The 19,518-nt window shown below is 49.2% G+C and overlaps 7 protein-coding genes across 7 annotated transcripts; 3 read left to right on the top strand and 4 right to left on the bottom strand.

Moving 5' to 3' along the window:
* Positions 1-400: 400 nt before the first annotated feature.
* On the bottom strand, positions 401-810 carry J7337_007946 (uncharacterized protein; the record flags this gene model as incomplete). Its single annotated transcript, XM_044825573.1, has 3 exons — positions 401-448; positions 503-591; positions 645-810. 3 exons carry the CDS (start codon positions 808-810, stop codon positions 401-403), a joined length of 303 nt encoding a protein of 100 aa, XP_044678490.1.
* Positions 811-2,254: 1,444 nt separating this feature from the next.
* On the bottom strand, positions 2,255-3,085 carry J7337_007945 (uncharacterized protein; the record flags this gene model as incomplete). The annotated part of the gene is made up of 1 exon (XM_044825572.1): positions 2,255-3,085. The coding sequence occupies one exon, from the start codon at positions 3,083-3,085 to the stop codon at positions 2,255-2,257; it is 831 nt and encodes a 276-aa protein (XP_044678489.1).
* A 712-nt stretch (positions 3,086-3,797) lies between these two features.
* J7337_007944 (uncharacterized protein) lies at positions 3,798-6,554 on the top strand (the record flags this gene model as incomplete). The annotated part of the gene is made up of 4 exons (XM_044825571.1): positions 3,798-4,060; positions 4,118-6,387; positions 6,439-6,524; positions 6,546-6,554. 4 exons carry the CDS (start codon positions 3,798-3,800, stop codon positions 6,552-6,554), a joined length of 2,628 nt encoding a protein of 875 aa, XP_044678488.1.
* Positions 6,555-7,719: 1,165 nt separating this feature from the next.
* On the bottom strand, positions 7,720-9,432 carry J7337_007943 (uncharacterized protein; the record flags this gene model as incomplete). Its single annotated transcript, XM_044825570.1, has 2 exons — positions 7,720-9,293; positions 9,357-9,432. 2 exons carry the CDS (start codon positions 9,430-9,432, stop codon positions 7,720-7,722), a joined length of 1,650 nt encoding a protein of 549 aa, XP_044678487.1.
* Positions 9,433-11,341: 1,909 nt separating this feature from the next.
* Positions 11,342-12,801, top strand: J7337_007942 (uncharacterized protein; the record flags this gene model as incomplete). Its single annotated transcript, XM_044825569.1, has 2 exons — positions 11,342-11,684; positions 11,741-12,801. The coding sequence occupies 2 exons, from the start codon at positions 11,342-11,344 to the stop codon at positions 12,799-12,801; spliced, it is 1,404 nt and encodes a 467-aa protein (XP_044678486.1).
* A 1,631-nt stretch (positions 12,802-14,432) lies between these two features.
* On the top strand, positions 14,433-16,143 carry J7337_007941 (uncharacterized protein; the record flags this gene model as incomplete). The annotated part of the gene is made up of 2 exons (XM_044825568.1): positions 14,433-15,745; positions 15,798-16,143. The coding sequence occupies 2 exons, from the start codon at positions 14,433-14,435 to the stop codon at positions 16,141-16,143; spliced, it is 1,659 nt and encodes a 552-aa protein (XP_044678485.1).
* Positions 16,144-16,301: 158 nt separating this feature from the next.
* On the bottom strand, positions 16,302-17,374 carry J7337_007940 (uncharacterized protein; the record flags this gene model as incomplete). The annotated part of the gene is made up of 4 exons (XM_044825567.1): positions 16,302-16,336; positions 16,389-16,907; positions 16,962-17,309; positions 17,365-17,374. 4 exons carry the CDS (start codon positions 17,372-17,374, stop codon positions 16,302-16,304), a joined length of 912 nt encoding a protein of 303 aa, XP_044678484.1.
* Between the last annotated feature and the right edge of the window lie 2,144 nt (positions 17,375-19,518).

Genomic DNA, 19,518 nt, shown 5'->3' with positions numbered 1-19,518 from the left:
ATGGTAGCACGGCACTTCCCCGCTTCCCTGAATGGGTAATTGCCAGCCGGTCCCGGTCCCGGCGCCGCTAGCTTATCAGGCTCCATTAGTTCACATAACGACGACTACCGGACTACAAGCCGGCCACTTCTTTCTGGCTGAGTAATTGATCGCCAGTCTGAGTTTCGCTCGAGAACGATCTTCTTTTTGGCATCACCGAAGCATGCAGCTTGATTGAGGTGGAAATGCATATGTGGCGAAGATAACTGGGATTGTTGATTTGCTACCTAATCATGTGAAAGATCTCTAGTAGACCCCATAGTTACTTGCAATTTTCAGTGTCATCCCCGAATGTTATTACTCGCACCGACAACTACGGACAACCTCGCCCCCGTAAACAGGTGAAAAGCCCACAAAGTGCTTAAGCAGTAACACCGACAGGCTTCTGGCAAAAAGCGCCGAGCGTAAACTATGTCAAAGTCAGCCTATATACTATCATGAGAGTAGGGTGGAAGCAACTTACAACCTCGGAGAGGAAACAGCAGCGAGCCTTCTGGCCAGAGGCGGCGCAAATCTCCTGGAACTCCTTGGCGCTGTTGGGAGTCTTGGTAGCTGTTATCACGGTTAGTCAAGTGTCTGTCCTGAACGGTGACGGGTGGACTCACGAGAACTGCACTCGCCGGAAAGGACACCGGCGAGGTCGAGACTGCAGCACTGGGGGGTTCCGATGAGACCACCATCGGGGCAAGCATCGTAGCCGTTGGGGGAAGTAGCAGGCGCGGCGAAGGCAGTGCCGGCAAGGAAGAGAGAGGCGATGGCGTAGAACTGCATGGTTGCGGTGTTGAAAGATTGGATTGGAAAGATTGAAGAGTGAGTGTGATGGATTGTTTGGATGCTGAGTGATGATGGTGAAATATCTGGAAAGTGGCGCAAGATACAGTCTTTATAAAGAAAGATGCTCAAGGGCTTTAAGATAGGTTATCTTGCTTTGGTATTCTGGATATCATTCTCCAACGTCGCGTTCCTCAACTCTGAGTTGTACACGATGGCTTTCTGTTTCCGGCACTTTCGGCGAGGGAGGTTGAAGCTTGGAATGCTTCTCAGCTCTGCATCGCCCACTCTTGATGCACGAGGATGGATCGTGTCCTTGATAAGGTCAACCAGGTTGTCAAAGTTATGCCGCTAACTTTGATTCATTTGCAGATCATCATATCCCAATGTCTGAAAAGTGGCCTACCCCAGAGTGTTGAATTTCCAGAGAATAAAAAACAAGTTGAATTCAGTAACCTATAGTAGGTCGGCTGGTGAAGCTCGCGTAATTTTTCGAGAGCGACACAGTGATTCTATTCATTTAACATAATATTAAGATCTCTCATAGACTTGACCATCAGTTATCAGCATGTTGAATAAAGATTGCGGTAAGGATAGAGGTAAGATAACAACAATAACTGAGTGGAGCTTTCCACCGAATGCAGTGCTGTCAACGCTGAGACACGGTGTAGAAATGAAAGGAATTAATGTCGTTGTTGGTAGATTCAGGAAAGGAAACTGCAAGGAGTATCCCTTCGATTGAGTTTCGGAACTCGCCATCATACACAACTAATTGCCAGAGCTGCGAGGGACGTGCCATGAATCAGCCGTTGCTTACTCGATCCAGACTAACGAACTGCCGTGAAAATGTCTTAGACAAAACCAGGAACCACCCGCCGATCTTATCCTTATATGCGGAGAATTTTCATCTAATTAATTGGAGCGGCGGAGTATTCTCCACGCCACGCATAATGTTACCGGCAATACGGCTAACAGCTTCTCCCTTGACAATGTCTCAGACGTCAGAGAATGATTGTTGATCTCTACTTAATTCGATCTGACAGCTAGACATGAATATCTTTTAGTGTCCCCAAGGAAATATTAGTTGATGATCACTGCTTCATTCAATAGACTATTCCCTGCTTTGCATCGCTTAGCGCATACAGAGAATTACCAGCAGAGCTGAACTGTATGTTGCAACGCATCACGTATGTAGGACTGTAAACACTCACATACTTCGCAGCATTGACAAAGTCTTTTCGACTCGACCATCCAGTTATAAATTTAATATGTCATTATGTACGAGAAGGGAGATTATTAAGTCCTTGGATCAAGTAGCCAAGCTCGGGATTGAGCAAATGCTGTGTCAGTAATTACATGTTCCCTAAAAACACCCAACCAAAACCACCGCCACCTCAACATTTTAAGCCAGATAATTCAGATAATCAAGCTATACTAGGACTATCTAGAGAGGAACTCCTAACAGAATCAAACCAAAACCAAAGACTCCAAGAAGACCCAGCTCAGCGTACGAAGACTTGGCAGCGCCAGCAGTGATGACAGATGGAGCTCCAGGAGATGGGCTGGTAGGACTAGTTCCCGGCTTCTCTCCGGAGGGGCCGGGCATAACAGAGGTTGCCAGGGAGGCAGGGGGTTGAGGCGCTTCTCCTCCAGCACCACAAGTAGTGCATGCAGCGGGAGGGTTGGGCTGAGCAGGGGGCTGAGACGGCTGTCCTGATCCGCCGCAAGTGGTGCATGCAGGAGAGTTGGGGTGCTCTGCCTTGTCCTCGCCTGGATTGGTTGGCTTGGGGCCGCACGTAGTGCATTCTTCTGGCTGAGGGCCCGTAGGAACTGGCTTCACAGCAGGGGCAGATGGAACAGGCTGTGGCTTGACCGGAGGCTTGCCAGGGCCCCTGGTAGCCGTAGCCTCAGGGCACGGAACAGTAAGCGTCGCAGTGATAGGCCTCTCGCCACAAGAGTTACAAACAGTAACAGTTGAGGTAAAACCAGGCGGAACACCAGTAGTGCGAGGCTGACACTTTTCCTTATGGCAAGCCTCAGTGATGGTGTACGTGTGCAGACGCAGACCGGTGGAGCAGAACTCGTGATACTCAGTGGTATACACGGTATGAGGACCGCCACATGTGCCATTGCCGGACCAAGTGCTGGTCGGTTCGACGATAATGGAGGTGATGGTAGGAAAGGCCTTGGTTGAGGTAACGCAGGATGTTGTCTCCGCGTTGACTGCAAGACTGGCAGTCAGGAGAAGGGAGATGAGGGCCTTGAAGGTTTGCATTTTGAAGCGAGCGACGAAGCGAGTGACAAATGTGTGAACGAGTGAAAGTTGTTAAGGGACTTGTACGTCTACCATCGCAAAAACATCCCTTCGTTCAAGTATTATATATCGCCAACCTTTAGTACCCAGAATCTCACAAAATTACTTTTACACTTTCATGCCTCTCGGTATCACAGCACTTCCAACTTTGAGACCAAAACATGCAGAACGCAGCTGAAGCAAAAGCCCAAGGCCTGTTTATCCGTCCAAACGAGGTAATACTAACATATCTGCCTCGCATAATGGTTCCCTGTCAAAGCTGTTTCGGGAAGGTGATCGGCGGCTAATATCTCCGATGGGGACCGATGGAACCTCGCTTAGCGGAGAGAGTGTGAGACAGGCAGGCGATAGTGTCAATAGTTGGGTTGTCAGGAGACAAAGTTCTGCTATGGGAGCTGAAAGGCTTCATTTTTTCGGCGGGAGGTCGGGTCATGGAGGTCGTGTCGGCATTTGTGAAGTCAAACATTAGGAATTATCTCAATTCCGAGCGATGTTGTTGTTCAAGAATCAACATCTTGGTTCGCTGGTTTGAACGTGTATATACAGCTCTCCCTCAGCATGATCCCAGTGATATTCACTGGAATCTCAACCATATCCTCTCATCAATTTCTGACTACACTCGTTTTCTTCATATCACTCGCTTATCCTTATCCTTTGGTGCTCGTAAATCACCATGAAGTCCAAGAGTGTCATGGCCGCTTCAGCGATGATGGAGCTTGCACTTGCTCAAGCTTCTGCGGATCCTCTCTGCTCAGCCGTCATCAATCTCCAGCCTGTTGAATATCAGTTCCAGCAGCCTATCCTCATCGACTCCTACTTCCCTGCCAACACCGACATTGTCCTTGATGATGGTCTGGTTGTGCATGTCACGGATGCTCCCACGTCTTTGAGCACTGTCCTTACTGATGTCTCGACTAGCTTGACTACACTTACCAGGTCAGTTCGCCATGTCATCGGCAGTTGTACTAAACACCGCTAATCAGTTCCAAATAGTGTTACCGACGGAAACGGTTCTCCTCCGGATGTAGGCTACCTGACCTTCACCATTCCTGCGAACCCTGACGATATTGGCAATCATCCTGTCACCAAGACCTATCCCCCCACTGAGCCGGGACAACCGGGTGTTGTGATCATCCAAGTCCCAACATCTCCTCCTAGAGGTAACGGGATCTCCATCCCTTCTGCCCCATATGTCACGGTCACTACCACTGGAGACTTCCCTTCTCTTACTACCACAACTATCACGCCTGATAAGCCGGGAGCAACTGGTAGTGTCATCATCGAGGTCCCAAACTCTAAGACTGCTTCTCCTCCAGCATCTTACGTAACCGTCACCACTACAGGAAATCTTTCTCCCACTGATGACCCACGCACGAGCACTATTCCACCCGGCAACCCTACCGATCCTGGTACAGTCATTATTGTCGTTCCAAGCTCCCAGGCTCCGCCTGCTTCCTATGTCACCAGTACTACTACAGGAAATCTTTCTCCCACTGATAACCCCCTCACAAGTACTGTTCCTCCAAGCAACCCTACCGACCCTGGAACTGTCATCATTATAGTGCCAAGCTCCCCAACTTCTTCTATACCTTTCGTCACTGTCACCACCACCATAAGCACTCTCAACCCCACAGACAATCCTATCACGTCTACAATTTCCCCATCCGGGTCAACTGGCACTGGTACTGTCATCGTGGAGGTCCCCCCTTCCAGTTCTCCAGTTTCTTCTATCCCATTTCTCACTACTACCACAACCGTTACTACCCTCAACCCAACAGGCGGTCCTATCACTTCAACTATTTCTCCATCTGGGTCAACAGGAACAGGCACTGTTATTGTTATCGTACCAAGCTCCCAGGCGCCATCTGCTTCCTCAATTCCATTTATCACTATTACCACCACTGATAGTACCCTTAACCCAACACACAGCCCTATAACAACTACTGTTTCTCCATCTGGGTCAGCTGGCACAGGCACAGTCATCATAGAGGTTCCACCCTCAAGTTCCTCAATCCCCTTTACTACTATTACCACCAATGACACTACCCTCAACCCAACAGACAGTCCTATTACAACTACTATCTCTCCATCTGGGTCAAGTGGTGCAGGCACAGTCATCGTGGAGGTTCCACCCTCAAGTTCCCCAATCCCCTTTACTACCATTACCACCACTGACACTGCCCTCAACCCAACAGACAGCCCTATAACAACTACTGTTTCTCCATCTGGGTCAGCTGGCACAGGCACAGTCATCATAGAGGTTCCACCCTCAAGTTCCTCAATCCCCTTTACTACTATTACCACCACTGACACTGCCCTCAACCCAACAGACAGCCCTATAACAACTACTGTTTCTCCATCTGGGTCAGCTGGTACAGGCACAGTCATCGTGGAGGTGCCACCCTCAAGTTCTCCAGTCTCAATCCCATTCACTACCATTACCACCACTGACACTACCCTCAACCCAACAGACAGTCCTATTACAACTACTGTCTCTCCATCTGGGTCAGCTGGCACAGGCACAGTCATCGTGGAGGTGCCACCCTCAAGTTCTCCAGCCTCAATCCCATTCACTACTATTACCACAACTGATAGTACACTCAACCCAACAGACAGTCCTATTACAACTACTGTCTCTCCATCTGGGTCAGCTGGCACAGGCACAGTCATCGTGGAGGTGCCACCCTCAAGTTCTCCAGCCTCAATCCCATTCACTACTATTACCACAACTGATAGTACACTCAACCCAACAGACAGTCCTATTACAACTACTGTCTCTCCATCTGGGTCAGCTGGCACAGGCACAGTCATCGTGGAGGTTCCACCCTCTAGCTCCTCTGCTGGAACATCATCCTCTGCTCCCAATACGTCTAGTCCTAGCCAGACGACTACCGGTGATGCTGTTTCGAGCACCTCAGAAAGTGCACCAGCAAGCAGTTCAGCTGCTTCGTCAAACTCGCCGTCTCAGGCACCCTCCAGCGCCAGTTCAGAGACAAACAGCCCCGCCACTTCTTCTGCTTCTTCTTCTTCTTCTGCCCCTTCAACAAGCGGCGCGGAGACCAGCTCCGCTGCCAACCCCACCACCTCCAGCCCTGCTTCGTCAGCGGCTACTTCTGCCCCTGGTTCCTCCACAGAGTCTACTCCAAGCTCATCCACCATCGAAGCAGCCTCCAACTTTGATCCCTGCCCCGACAGTCTCTATTCAAACCCCGAGTGTTGTTCCATCGATGCTGTTGGAGTTGCAGACCTTGAATGCGAGTCACGTGAGTATATCTTAACCTCATAAGAAGTCTTGTAGCTAACGTGATTCTTAGCCACTGAGTCTCCTACGGATGCCTCCGACTTCCAAGCCATCTGCGCTGCCGGTGGTAAACGAGCACGATGCTGTGTTCTCCCTGTGGTAAGTCTTGATTTTGGGCAGGAAGAGTAGATGCTAACTCGCTTCGCACTACAGCTTGGTCAAGCTCTTGTTTGTATTAAACCCGTTGGTGTATCGAACTAAGCTCAGCTTGGTACGTTTTGCAGGGAGATGAGATGATGTTTTGGAGAGGCTGGGCTGATGGGTTGCGAGTGACCTTCTGGAAGCCATGCTTGGATTGGATACACACCTCTCAATAATGAATGGTGTCTATGTTCTACGGGTGGCTTTTGATATTTGTAGTAGTTGTAATACTGATAGCTGACCTGGTTTCTTCATTTCTAAATGGCTACGAGCAGTATTGTTTCCTCGTCAAACATTATTCAAGGTACTACTTTCCATGCTATGACGATTAGTGTTATCGAGTGTCACCATTGAAAGGCAGGAATTTCACTTACTCAACTGTCTCTGGCAATAATCTGTATATAGAATTCCACATGTGACTTTGAGACTGTGTGCATCGATTTCGTTGAGGTCAGATGAGCTGTTAGTCGTTCCGCAGTAACATTTCTATTTATGTCCGGGACTGTAAGCGGCGATATTCCTTCCACGTACTTCGCCTAATGCGCGGCCACTGACCCCACAATTTCCACGGCGTTTCTCTTTATATTTATCCAGTATAACTGTTCATTAGCCTTCCCTTCAGTATCTTGTTGTGCCATGTCCCTTGCCAAAGCTCTCAGATCTGAGCCAAAGCAAGACCAAGGTGACTTTCCCAAAGCGCAGCTATCCATCTTTGAGAAAGCAATGCTGAAGCATGACTTTGAAGCAGCCAGATAGAGCATGACTGCGCAAAAGTTCACTTTCAATGCTGGAGACACCCCATGGAAGTGTTGGTGGCGAAACCTGGCGCTCAAGTCGTGGGATTGGTGAATGTCACATCCGCCAGCGATAAAGGAGGATTTTCCAGGTATGCGTCTTCGGCTCAAGTATATTGCACGAATTACTGACTGGTGGCGAGTGAGCTATAGTGAGATGAAGAAGGGCGTATGACTCTGAGCCCAAGTTACTCATAAGCCTGTCTCCACCAGAGCTCTTCGGTTGGCGTGTATAATCCAGTGAAATGATTCATAGAGGGTGTCGCTCGTCACTTTTATGTACATATATCAGAAATAGTGATCATGTTTTAAGCAAGCTTGTTGTTTTGCAAGGCCAATACACATCTAAACTAGCAAACCTACTTGATCAGGTTCCTCAGCCACTCTTGGCTTCCCACGAATGCCTTCACTGATCCAGTCAGCCAACCCCGGTGCAGCCACAGCATTCTTCCGCCAACTCCCAGTCCTCCAAAGACAGCACCAATGCCCACAAGACTGACAGCCCACATGTCCCAGTTCTTGGCCTTCCACACTGGCATGCGCATATCCGCCGTCTGCAGATGCATTGGCCTGAGTTCCTTTCCATCCTTGAACCTCAGCTCAGTGTCGTAAATCAGCTCTTCTACCAGGTCCGCGGCATGGTGTTTCCGTCGGGCAGCCACATGGGCGATGCGCATCAACCGTAGGCTATTGCGCTTATAGCTCCCGTCTTGATCAAGCAAAATCTTCTTTGCCTTTGTGTAAATCTCTTCGGACGTGAAGCGGAACTTGTTCAACGGCTCAGCCACGCCTCCATCGACGAGTCGAGCTGTGTTGGAGATTTGGTCCATGAAAACACCCATCGACAGCATGGGTACCCCGTGGAAGAGACCCTCGTTGGCGCTAGAACCACCGCCATGTGTGTAATAGAGCTTTGTCGAGGGGTGGTCGAGGATGGCTCGCTGGGGGACAAAGGTCGAACTCAGCCAGTCAGGGTTCTTTCCATCCAGAATATCCCCCAGACGGAGTGTCTTGTTACCAGTTCTATAGGTCGTGTTGACATCGAGATCTTGACGGCCACTCTTGGGAATAGACCAGATGATGCCGTCCAACAAGCTCCCTTCAAGAAGAAGCAGCAGACCGTTGATGATCTTGGCTGCGTCGGCATTGGTGAGGATAACGTGTGTGCCTAGGGCAATATAGATGACCTTGGTGTGCTTGGTCAGGAACTGGTCGCACTCCTCGTTGAGTGGCGGATAGGTGTCACTGATCAAGGGTCCAACCGGGGCACAGGTAGGAGGTAGATCACGCGGGATCTCCAGGCCAAGGAAGGAGTTGACAAAGATAAGGTAGTCAGGCTTCTGTATCTGGTGAGGAGGATAGTTGACACCGTTTTCCAGGCGCATCTTCTTGGTCCACGTCATCCATTCCGCGATGACGGGCAGGTCAAAGAAGATGACGAGTTCGTTCTTGATCCGATGCCAGAGGCTCGCATGCTCCGAGGTAAGTGTTCCCTCAAGCTGAAAGCCTGGTTGGCCAGGAATGTACGAGCATGGCATCATCAAGAAGGGCATCTGGGGCCAGACTTGAGCGATTGGCAGATTATACTCGACGTGAATATCCTTAACGGCGTCGACAAAGAAGTCGGCAATCATCATACTTGGCCTTGTCTCAGGGTCGTCCATGATGGCCTTGAGTCCCCGATATGTCTGTGGCCAGAACGAGTCCCATAAATACTTGCTCGGCATGGTCCCTGAGATACCCTTTGAGATGTCCCACGTTCGCATGCGCAGGTAGTGAGCATTCATCTGGTCATGAGTCGGGCCCGGGCCCATGGTGTGGACCTTGGTGATGAACTCATAGCCCTTGGTCCAACCTTGCTGACCCTCGAGCGTAGCAAACTCAATGGTGTGGCCTCTTGCGGCCAGAACTTTGCCAATCTCGAATACGGGACCTGGGCGAGGGTTAGAACGTGGAAGTGAGTGGCGTGACATGCAGAGGGGCTAACGTAACGTACTGGCATGGGTGAATCCGCCCGTCGTCACCACAAGCAGGATCTTGCGGGACGGGTGCGCCAACTCGAAACTAGGCATGGCGTCAATTGCTAGCGCTAGATGACAACTATCTCGATATATCTAATCTCGGGCTCTTTTGAGTGAAATAAGGTGTCTCGGATGGCCTGATCTCGGCAAAAGTGCAATGTCAGCAACCAACATGCGGCGGGTTTAGCGGCCTATGATTGGCTGTCTTACGGCCTGTGTGCTAAATCCGCCGAAGTGGAGGGTGTGCGCCGGCAAATTCGCGTCGTATTCAGATTCCGGAATCCGTACCAGCTGGGCTTCATTTCTCGAGAGCGATAAGCAATGGCAGCCATGGCATTTCTCGATTAATGTGTTCTCAAGTATAGACATACTTAATTCTCTCGCAGCATATCTAGCTTAGAGTGCTTCAAGAACAACAAAAACAGCGCTCACCCTGGCTCCGATCCTCTGCATTTCCAAAGCCCATCACTCACAAGCTTCGTCGTACGTTACGATACGAAAGTGAAGACTCTGGTGGGGGCTGGACAAACTAATCTAATGTGTGAGATTTGATGTCTCAGCTGAGGATCTAAGCATCCTTATTTAGAGACACGGGCTCGCTAAACCCGGAGACATGCTCAACAAAAGATGCATTCAAAGCCTGACTGACGCCCGAGAAATTTGATCAGGGCCATGAGTGGTTTCAGTCGTCTCCTCAGCGAACGAGATCTCCGCCCGCGCATCCTTCTCCAACCCTACACTCGCACTAGGCGGTAACCCTAATCTCTGGGAAACAGTCGTCAAGTGCCACGCCGAGGTATCAAACACTGGCCGGGTTGCAGGCGCCACAGTCATTCAGCTATATGCATCTTTGCCCAAGAACAATATACCAGCCAATAGCCCAGTACGGATACTACTTGGGTTCAAGAAAGTCCATCTGGAGCCTGGGGAGGCCAAGAAAGTGTCATTCGCCCAAGGCGTTGGGATCTGAGTTGTTGGGATGTTGCTCTTAAGGACTGGATGGTACCGAAGGGTGGCATAAAGCTCAGTGTTGGGTTCAGCTCGAAGGATCTGAAGTCTTCGACAACCGTGCAACTGGTAAAATAACGCTGTTTATTATTCGAGATGGATTGATTATTGTGGAATTGAGCTTTTCTTTCAGCTTGTTATGAAGTGAATTGGTGAGAGGTTTTAGTACTATTGCATTTCCTCCACTTTCTTTATTTACATATCGAAATTCCTCATCCACATATGCCCCTTTTACACAGCAGGAAGAAGATTATGTAAGTTTAGTACTCTTCAGAGGACTCCTAGGAAGAACAGCGTCAAGACCGCCCTTTTGTCTTGGTAAAAGTTCCGGGTAACATGGCCAAAGCGGGCCTTTATCCTAAATAGGCATCTCCCAAAAGCCGTGGTGGGGTCCCGTGAGATATTTATATTAAGCTTAAGATGAATCTGGTAGTTCATCGGCACCAGGGCTTGGCAGAGTCTGTCGCTTGGAAAAACACGAGATATTACTGGTGGTCTTGATGATTATCTCATGCGCAGGCTATCTATGTGCCTGTTCATCTTTGATCCTTGGCCCGATATTTCTGGGGAACCTTTGGGATAGTCACTAACTCTATATAGATACGATATACAACGTTCCAGGGGTTTGGGGGCACCTTAATGGCTGCAGGTTTGGTTCTAATCGTCACTGTGAATATTCAGGGTCGTATTGGTATCCATAGTGTTGCCTTGGCCCGGACCAAGTCAAGGACCTTATCGCATTCTTCTCCGATTGAATAAGCTGCCAAGCACAAAAGGACCAGCTTCCAAGAACAAAAGAACTAGCTTCCAATCCGGGGCATGATCGACGATAGTTTCCTAATGCCAATCAACATACCCTCAACGTTAAGTATAAAGACTCCCTCCATGGCTCGGGATATCCGCTCTGTAGTTTCTCACCATCATCTCATTGAAACCTCCCCAATCCGTCAACATGAAGGCCAGCATCACCTCTCTCCTCCTAGCCACCCTCGCGGGCTCTGCCGTCGCACAGACCCAGAGGATCAACACGGCCAAGTACAATGAGGACTACCTCCGTGCCAAGAGTGCCCCTCACGCCATTGGTATGGGAGAGCTTAAGCAGCGCAAGATGGCTCTTCATGAGAGTGAGGCTGCGGCTGGTGTCTTTGACAAAGATCGCTACAAGGTCCTCAGCTCTGGTACACCTTGTGCCGATGGAAAGGCCAGTGGTTACTCTTGTAACAAGATTGACCTTTTGGGCTTCTTGCGCCACCAGGATATGGGCAGCCGAACCCGCGTCGGTAATGATGTCTGGGGTATGTTCCATACATAGTCTTGTTCTATGACTTCATTTTGCTAACTAATTCTCCAGGCTGGACACATGCCTCCAGTGGTCGCGAGTTCGCCCTTCTCGGACAGTCAGACGGCACAGCCTTTGCAGAAGTCCACCCCGACGGTAGCCTAACCTACGTCGGCCGCCTCCCAACCCAGACGGTCGCATCATCATGGCGCGATATCAAAGTCATCGGCAACTACGCCTACATCGGCTCCGAGGCAGCTGGCCACGGTCTCCAGATCTTCGATCTCACCAAGCTTCTCAACACCGACAAGAAGAACCCCCCTACCTTTAGCATCAGAAGCGACTTGGCAGCGCACTTTAGCGCTTTCGGCAACAGCCACAACATCGTCGCCAACGAGGAGACCGCCCTCATCGCCGCCGTCGGAACAGCTTACGATCTCAAGTGCCGTGCTGGTCTTTGGATGATCGACGTCTCTAACCCCAAGCGTCCTCAGGATGCTGGTTGTGTCGCTTCGGATGGCTACGTCCACGACGCGCAGTGCGTTATCTACCGTGGTCCCCAGAAGGCTTTCCAGGGTCGTGAGATTTGCTTCAACTATAATGAAGATGCGCTCACTATTGTTGATATTTCGCGCCGTACTATGCCGCGCCAGCTGTCGCGTACTACATACAACGGCGCGACATATACCCACCAGGGCTGGTTGACAGAAGATCACAAGTATCTCCTCCTCGACGACGAGCTGGATGAGCAAGAAAAGACTGGTCCTGCAGCTGACCAGCACACAACTACATACATTGTCGATATCCAGGATCTTGAGTACCCCGTCTTCCGTGGTGTCTACAAGAGCCCTGTTCGCTCTATCGATCACAACCAATACGTCGTTGGCGGCGTGTCATACCAGGCTAATTACGGATCTGGTCTGCGCATGGTGAATGTGTCTTCAATTGCTCAGGATGACACTGGTGCTCTGTTTGAGGAGATTGGTTTCTTTGACGTCCACCCTGAGGATGACGCTGTTGGCGGTGAGGCGCAGTTTTATGGTGCTTGGTCTGTTTACCCTTACTTCCAGAGCGGCAACATCTTGGTTAGCTCCATTGAGCGAGGCCTGTTTTCGCTCCGATATACCGGTTAATTTAATAGGCTATTGTACATAGAATAACATTCATGCAAATATTTTTTATTACCCTCTCAATTCTCAATCAAGCGACGTGACGTATCTATCTCGCTCCGTTATCGACCCCTTGCGAAGGTGGAGAAACGCGAAATCCCTATGAGTCCCACTAAATCTCTGGTGGGAGTCCGTCGCGTCCTGCTGGCCTACCCTACATCATGTCACCGATTAAAATCATGAAGCCTCTTTCTGCATCCGTGAGCCATCCGCCGATGTTTCGACAAGTTTTCAGAGTCAAATTTATAAGCTGTAGGTAATCTAAAAAGTCTTCCCTCGATTTGACCCGATAAGACGTCGCAACAGGACGAATTGTCCTCAGGTTAGCTCATGTGATGTTAAAGCTCATCTAACCATCCATTAACAGTGACACTATTTTCATTGGCAGAGCCAGACATCACAGACCTCCAATTCACGCTAGAAGCGCTTACTGGTCTCGGCACTAGGCTTCTCTTATTTATTTATCCCCATGCAAGCTCACCGGGTCCATTACGATGGCTAACCCAAGCCCAGGCTCATGAGCCAATGGATCAGGGGTCATCTCCCCCAATTCCACCATAGCTGATCACAAGTCAACAGCCGGTGGGGAGATTAGTGTCTGGGGATAAAGTCTGGGGAAGAGGTCTAGACGCTGTAGTTTACTACCCATCGATACCGGCAAGCAAGCATGAGCGACTCTGCAATGTACCCGTTCAGGAACGTGGCCAGTTCAATCTACCGAGCCCCCCTGATCTCGCCAGATCCTTTCCCTTTTCTCCGCAATCGCTATCCGATATGGAGTCCCTGTCTGATGTCCATATCTGTCAGTTGTCACTCTCGTTCCTTGATAAGATCGTCAAGTCGCATGACGGGAGTTGGCTGGCTCCACCATCTACCTGCAGTTGCTTGCATCCTTGGGTCAATCCCATTAAACAATCTTTCACCCGTGGTAATAGAAGCAGCTGTTCCTCGTTCCGAGTATTTACGCATCGCATCAAATTGGCCAACACTTGGCACCTGGCTGCTGGCACTTATCCAAGGCGTAGATGACATGAAGGGATCAACACTTACCCCCCAGCTTACGACGAATCCTTTGAATCAGCAGACGCGTGGGGATGATTACTTACCCCACTAGTTTAATCCCATGCGGGGTCCCCAGAGTCTGCCTCCCAACCCCAGAACTTCCCAATGTAGGCAAACAACAGCTCCCCCATCATCTCAAGACTGGATACGGAAATTAAGCGTAACCACACGACCACCGCATAGGGGTAAACGCTTAGCCATCTACGCTACTCACGTTCCCGAGATCCGGTTAGAGCGAAAAACCTCCCTTGGCGCTACCCCAGCGCATGCGGGGTTTTCGCAATCTCGACCTTTCTAGTCCTACCACGAGCCCTTCTCCGCACACGCGCTAACACGCGCTACGACCAGGGATGGGATAAATTTTCAAGCGAAGTCGGAGCTGTAATTGGCTCGTGGCCATTGGACGGGACGCATACGGAGTATATTAAAGAGCTTTTTCGCTTCCCCGTAGTTAAAATTTCGAACCCCAGATCTTTCATCTCCGCCACAGACATCACAATCTCTCGTGCTGATCTGGCTGACGATTCTTCATCATGGGTATCTCCATCAACAACATCTTCGCCGTCAATGAGGACAGGCCGACTCCCAAGTCCGTTTACAACTGGCGCGTGTACGTCTCCGCTGCCATCGCGTCCTTCGCATCATGCATGATCGGCTACGACTCTGCCTTTATCGGCACGACGATCGCGCTGCCGAGCTTCACGGAGGAATTCGACTTTGCCTCGTACGAACCCAATGACCTCGCTCTTCTCAAGTCCAACATCGTCTCCGTCTATCAAGCCGGTGCTTTCTTCGGCAGTCTATTCGCATACATTACATCGTATTTCATTGGTCGACGATACTCCCTTATTGCGTTCAGCTTTGTTTTCATGCTGGGCGCGGGTATGATGCTTGGCGCTAATGCTGAGCGTGGCTTGGGTCTTATTATCGGTGGTCGTGTTCTCGCTGGTGTTGGTGTTGGCGCCTGTTCGAATATGGTTCCTATCTACTGCTCTGAGCTGTCTCCTCCTGCTATTCGCGGTCGCCTTGTTGGTATCTATGAGCTTGGCTGGCAGATCGGTGGCCTTGTCGGCTTCTGGATCAACTATGGACTTGCTGAAACCATGGCTCCTAGCCACAAGCAGTGGATCATTCCCTTCGCGGTCCAGCTCATTCCCGCCGGCCTGCTGCTCTTCGGTTCCTTCTGGATCAAGGAGTCGCCTCGTTGGCTCTTCTCCAAGGGTCGTCGTGAGGAAGCCATGAAGAACCTGTGCTGGTTGAGACAGCTGCCCGCCAATGACCTCTATCTCGTTGAAGAGGTCAGCTACATCGACCAGGAACTCGAGCGATACAACAAGGAGGTCGGCCCTGGTTTCTGGAAGCCCTTCACTGCGCTCAAGAGCCGCAAGGTCCAGTGGCGTTTCTTCCTCGGCGGCATGATGTTCCTCTGGCAGAACGGTTCCGGCATCAACGCTATCAACTATTACAGCCCTACTGTCTTCAAGAGCATCGGTATCCAGGGCACCAACACCTCTTTCCTCACCACCGGTATCTTTGGTGTCGTCAAAACCGCTATCACCATCATCTTCATCCTGTTCCTCATCGAGACCGTTGGACGCAGAAAGTTGCTTATTATCGGTTCAGTTGGTGGTTCCCTCTGCATGTGGTTCATCGGTGCCTATATTAAGATTGCAGACCCCGCCGCCAAGGTTGCTGCTGCTGCTGCTGACGGAACTGAGGCTCCCAAGATGACGAGCGGTGGAATCGCTGCCGTTTTCTTCTTCTACCTTTGGACTGCCTTCTACTCCCCTACATGGAACCCCATTCCCTGGGTCCTCAACTCTGAGATGTTCAACGAAAACTCTAGGTAAGTTTCTTCAATCATCTATCAATCTAGACATATTACTAACATGCTGCAGATCACTCGGTCAAGCTTCCGCTGCTGCCAACAACTGGTTCTGGAACTTTATCATCTCCCGCTTTACTCCCCAGATGTTCCTCAAGATGGGCTACGGCGTCTACTTCTTCTTCGCGTCGCTCATGGTCCTCTCTTCCATCTTCGTCTTCTTCTTCATCCCCGAGACCAAGGGTCTGCCTCTTGACACCATGGATCGTCTCTTTGAGATCAAGCCTGTGTGGAAGGCCCATGGCCAACTGTCTGAGGAGCTGATGCTGCAGGAGGAGGAGTTCCGACGCAATGCCGAGGGTGCCGACCTTACTGCTGAGAAGACCCGAGCTATGGCTGAAGAGACCGAACAGGTTTAAAGGTGGATATAAGACATATTGGTGAGGCTTATAGTTAGACTTGGTTTAATAACTAAAGAAAGTATTTTAAACTTATGATACAGAGATCCTCTTATTGCCATCTCATATATGACATTTTGTAATACCCTAGCCCAAACGCTCCATCAGCTGCGACAGCTTTAATTTGCGATTGCTGGGTTGATCAGTGTCGACCCTAAGGAAATGTCAATATAGCACAAAAAAGAAGTCGATCTAGAGAAGCTTACCTCCGTCGGGATAAACAATCTGGCCATTGTAAAACAAGCCACCCTTTCCAGCAAGGAAAAGAATAGTCGCAGCCATATCAGTATCATGACCGGGTCTTCCAGCTGGGTTAGTCATCTTCTTATCAATGTTGCTCTTGTTACCCTCATCAGACTCTCCGGTAGTCATCTCACTGGGGAACAGCCCTGGTGCGATAACATTGACTCGAACCTTGACGTCCTTGGTGAGAGTAGCTATCATGCGACTGAGGTGGGTTAGGGCAGCTTTGGAGGTGGCATAGGCTGGCTGACCCATGCTGGAACCTTTCATAGCTCCTGAGATAGAGGAGACATTGACAATCTGGGAAGAATAGCCAAGCGTAGTCTCATGACCTTTGGCGAATAGCGGGAGGAATGCCATAGACATGTAGTAAGGCCCAGTGACGTTTGTCTTCAGCGTATCGGCCCATTGCTCTGGTTCCGTCTTGAGAAAGTGCTGCGAAAGAGCCTTAGCGTCGCTTGTGTCTGGTTCGCCAGCCGAGGCTAAATACGGTTAGCATTAGCATTAGCTTCAGTGTAACACGCCGATCGACTCACAGAACTTGGTATTGTCATCCTCCGCAATACCAGCGTTGTTGACGAGTAAGTGAATGCCGTTTGGCTCCTTCTTGCTAACCTCCTCCGCTAGACGGACAGCCTCGTCCTTCTCACTGACATCACCAGGGAGGACATGAATGCTCCCTGGGCCTGTGCCGTACGTCTTCTGGGTTTGCTCCAGAACCTCTTTGCGGCGGCCTGTAATGTAGACTTTGGCGCCATTGGACTGCAGAGCTTGGGTGATCATCAGACCAATGCCAGTTGCGCCGCCTGTCACGACTGCTGTGATATGCGAGACATCAAACAAGGCAGCGGCCTTGAGAACTTCATTCTTCGCGTGGTCTTGAACTAAGTCAGTATATGGTTTTGTCTACATGGCCTATCGTCGAAGGCTCCAACTCACGAGTAGCCATAGTCGCCACGATGCTTAAAAGTTCAATTAACACTTTGGTCAAAATGGAAGATGAATAAAGTTGAGAGTATGATTGTTCAACAATGCAAGTTTTGAGAGACAGACAGATGGCAAAAATAATGTTAGAGGTAGAGAAATGGCAGATAGAACTTTAAATAAAGCATATCAAGCACGTAATATTCTGCAAATGCAGGCATCAGTATTCGCGAATGAATGTCTGATGACGTTGAGACACTGTAAATAAGGGGTCTAACGATATAGCTCACGTCATCGATGTTCGCGACGACCTTTCGCTGGGCTCTACCCAATCATTTGACTTCCTTTAGCAATGCAAAGTATTAATAATGCTATACTATTGGAGCGCTACTCTCTATGCCTTTATGTCATGAAAATGAATTAAGATATTGCCCTATAAAACCTAAAGATACCTGGGGTTTTTTAATGCATTGGCTTGATATGCCTTGCTAAGATGCTATAAGCTTTATTTATAAAGTATTTTTTACTATAGATAGAGTATATTAAAGTTATTCACTTAATTATCAGGTTATTATATAACGTAGGGGCAAACGGAAGATTGCCAGAACTTTTACATGCCTACTGTAAGGAGCAAACCTCGGTTATCTAGTTCTAAGATTTAGTGACCTTGTGCCCCACAGCCTTCCCCGCTTTACAGGGTCGGCAAGTTCAATATCCTACAAATATCCCACAAATATCCCACAGGATAGATCTCAGCCACTTCGTCAAGCGTTTAATGAACTCAGGGCCCAAACTTTGACATAAGGGCTTTGCTACTGATCTCCCGTATTTCACTTTTCTATTTCTATTAGTGTTTCAGTATATTCAATTATTCGATTTATTTTCTAGCTACTCCATCAGTATAACTGCAGGCATTAATCTTTTAATATTTATATCGTTAGTTAGACATAACGCAACGCTTATCTTGCAACTATGAAACATCTATAACGTACCGTTTGAGTCTCATAGTAAAGCAAGGAGGTGCCATACAATAACGCCACTCCTATTTTTCGTTTTTGGTACGAAATGTGATGTGATGGAACCGCTCCCTGTTATCTAGTGTAACGCTTTATAAGCTAGTAGTATACAATAACGCTACTCCTATTTTTCGTTTTCGGTACGAAATGTGATATGATAGAACCGCTCCCTGTTATCTGGTGTAACGCTTTATGAACTAGTAGCCGCGCGCGCCGGATTCCGCGGCCTAATCAATACCCCGCGGATTATAGAATCTAACCGAACGCTTATAACGGGTTATCCTCCATAACTAGCAAGGCTTAAGATTTTGAGATTAAGACCTCCGCTTTTGAGACAGTGAGATTGCCGAGCTACGTCGGCAGTTCTCTCGAGTCCAAGGCTACAATCCGGCATGTGATGGTTCTGGATCGCTTGACGCCCACTGATGGATCCAGAGGTCAAGATGGAGATATCGTATCCCGCCAAGACATATATACCGTGACCAGAGCCCTGAGGGTCTTTCAGCACAGCTCCTTCAAAATCCAACACTAAGAAGAGAAACAGTTATAGGTTCTTCCAAGTCAAATTCCTTCCTTGACTTCTTTTGCCTTACTATGTCCGGGCCGCCCCCTCAGATAAATTGGGTGCCGATATTGGCTGCCCGAGCCCAAAATGACCGTGATGCTATGAAACTCTACGCGGCAGCTGTTTCAGGCTTGATTGGCGTCTTTATTACCTATTATGCTGTGAATTCCGTATGGCGAAAGATCGGCTTGCCTAAAGGACCTTTCAGCTACTCAGCGATGTAAGAATCAATTCAAAGGCTACTGGTCTGTTCTCATCTGTTTAGGATTAAACCGGGTTTATCGAGAAAAGTCTCTATTGCACCTTCGCTCGGACATGTTCTTCTTTACATTACCTACTTCGGCTTGAACTTGGGTTTCTTCTTTGTAAAAGTCGATGATAGCATATTGTCCTGGGATTATATCATCCCTATGAGAGCTGGATGGTAAGTTAGCTCCCTCGTTTTCCGAAATGTTACTGAAACTCCTCAGGTTAGCGGTCGGGAATCTTTGTTTGACAGTCTTTCTCAGTCTCAAAAACACACCGCTTGCATTCCTTACAGGATGGACCTACGATCGTTTGAATCCACTTCACAGAGCGTCGGGGTTA

The sequence above is a fragment of the Fusarium musae genome, chromosome 6 (assembly GCF_019915245.1).
Source record: "Fusarium musae strain F31 chromosome 6, whole genome shotgun sequence".
Classification (NCBI taxonomy): Eukaryota; Fungi; Ascomycota; class Sordariomycetes; order Hypocreales; family Nectriaceae; genus Fusarium; species Fusarium musae.
This window is presented reverse-complemented; position numbering and strand designations above follow the sequence as displayed.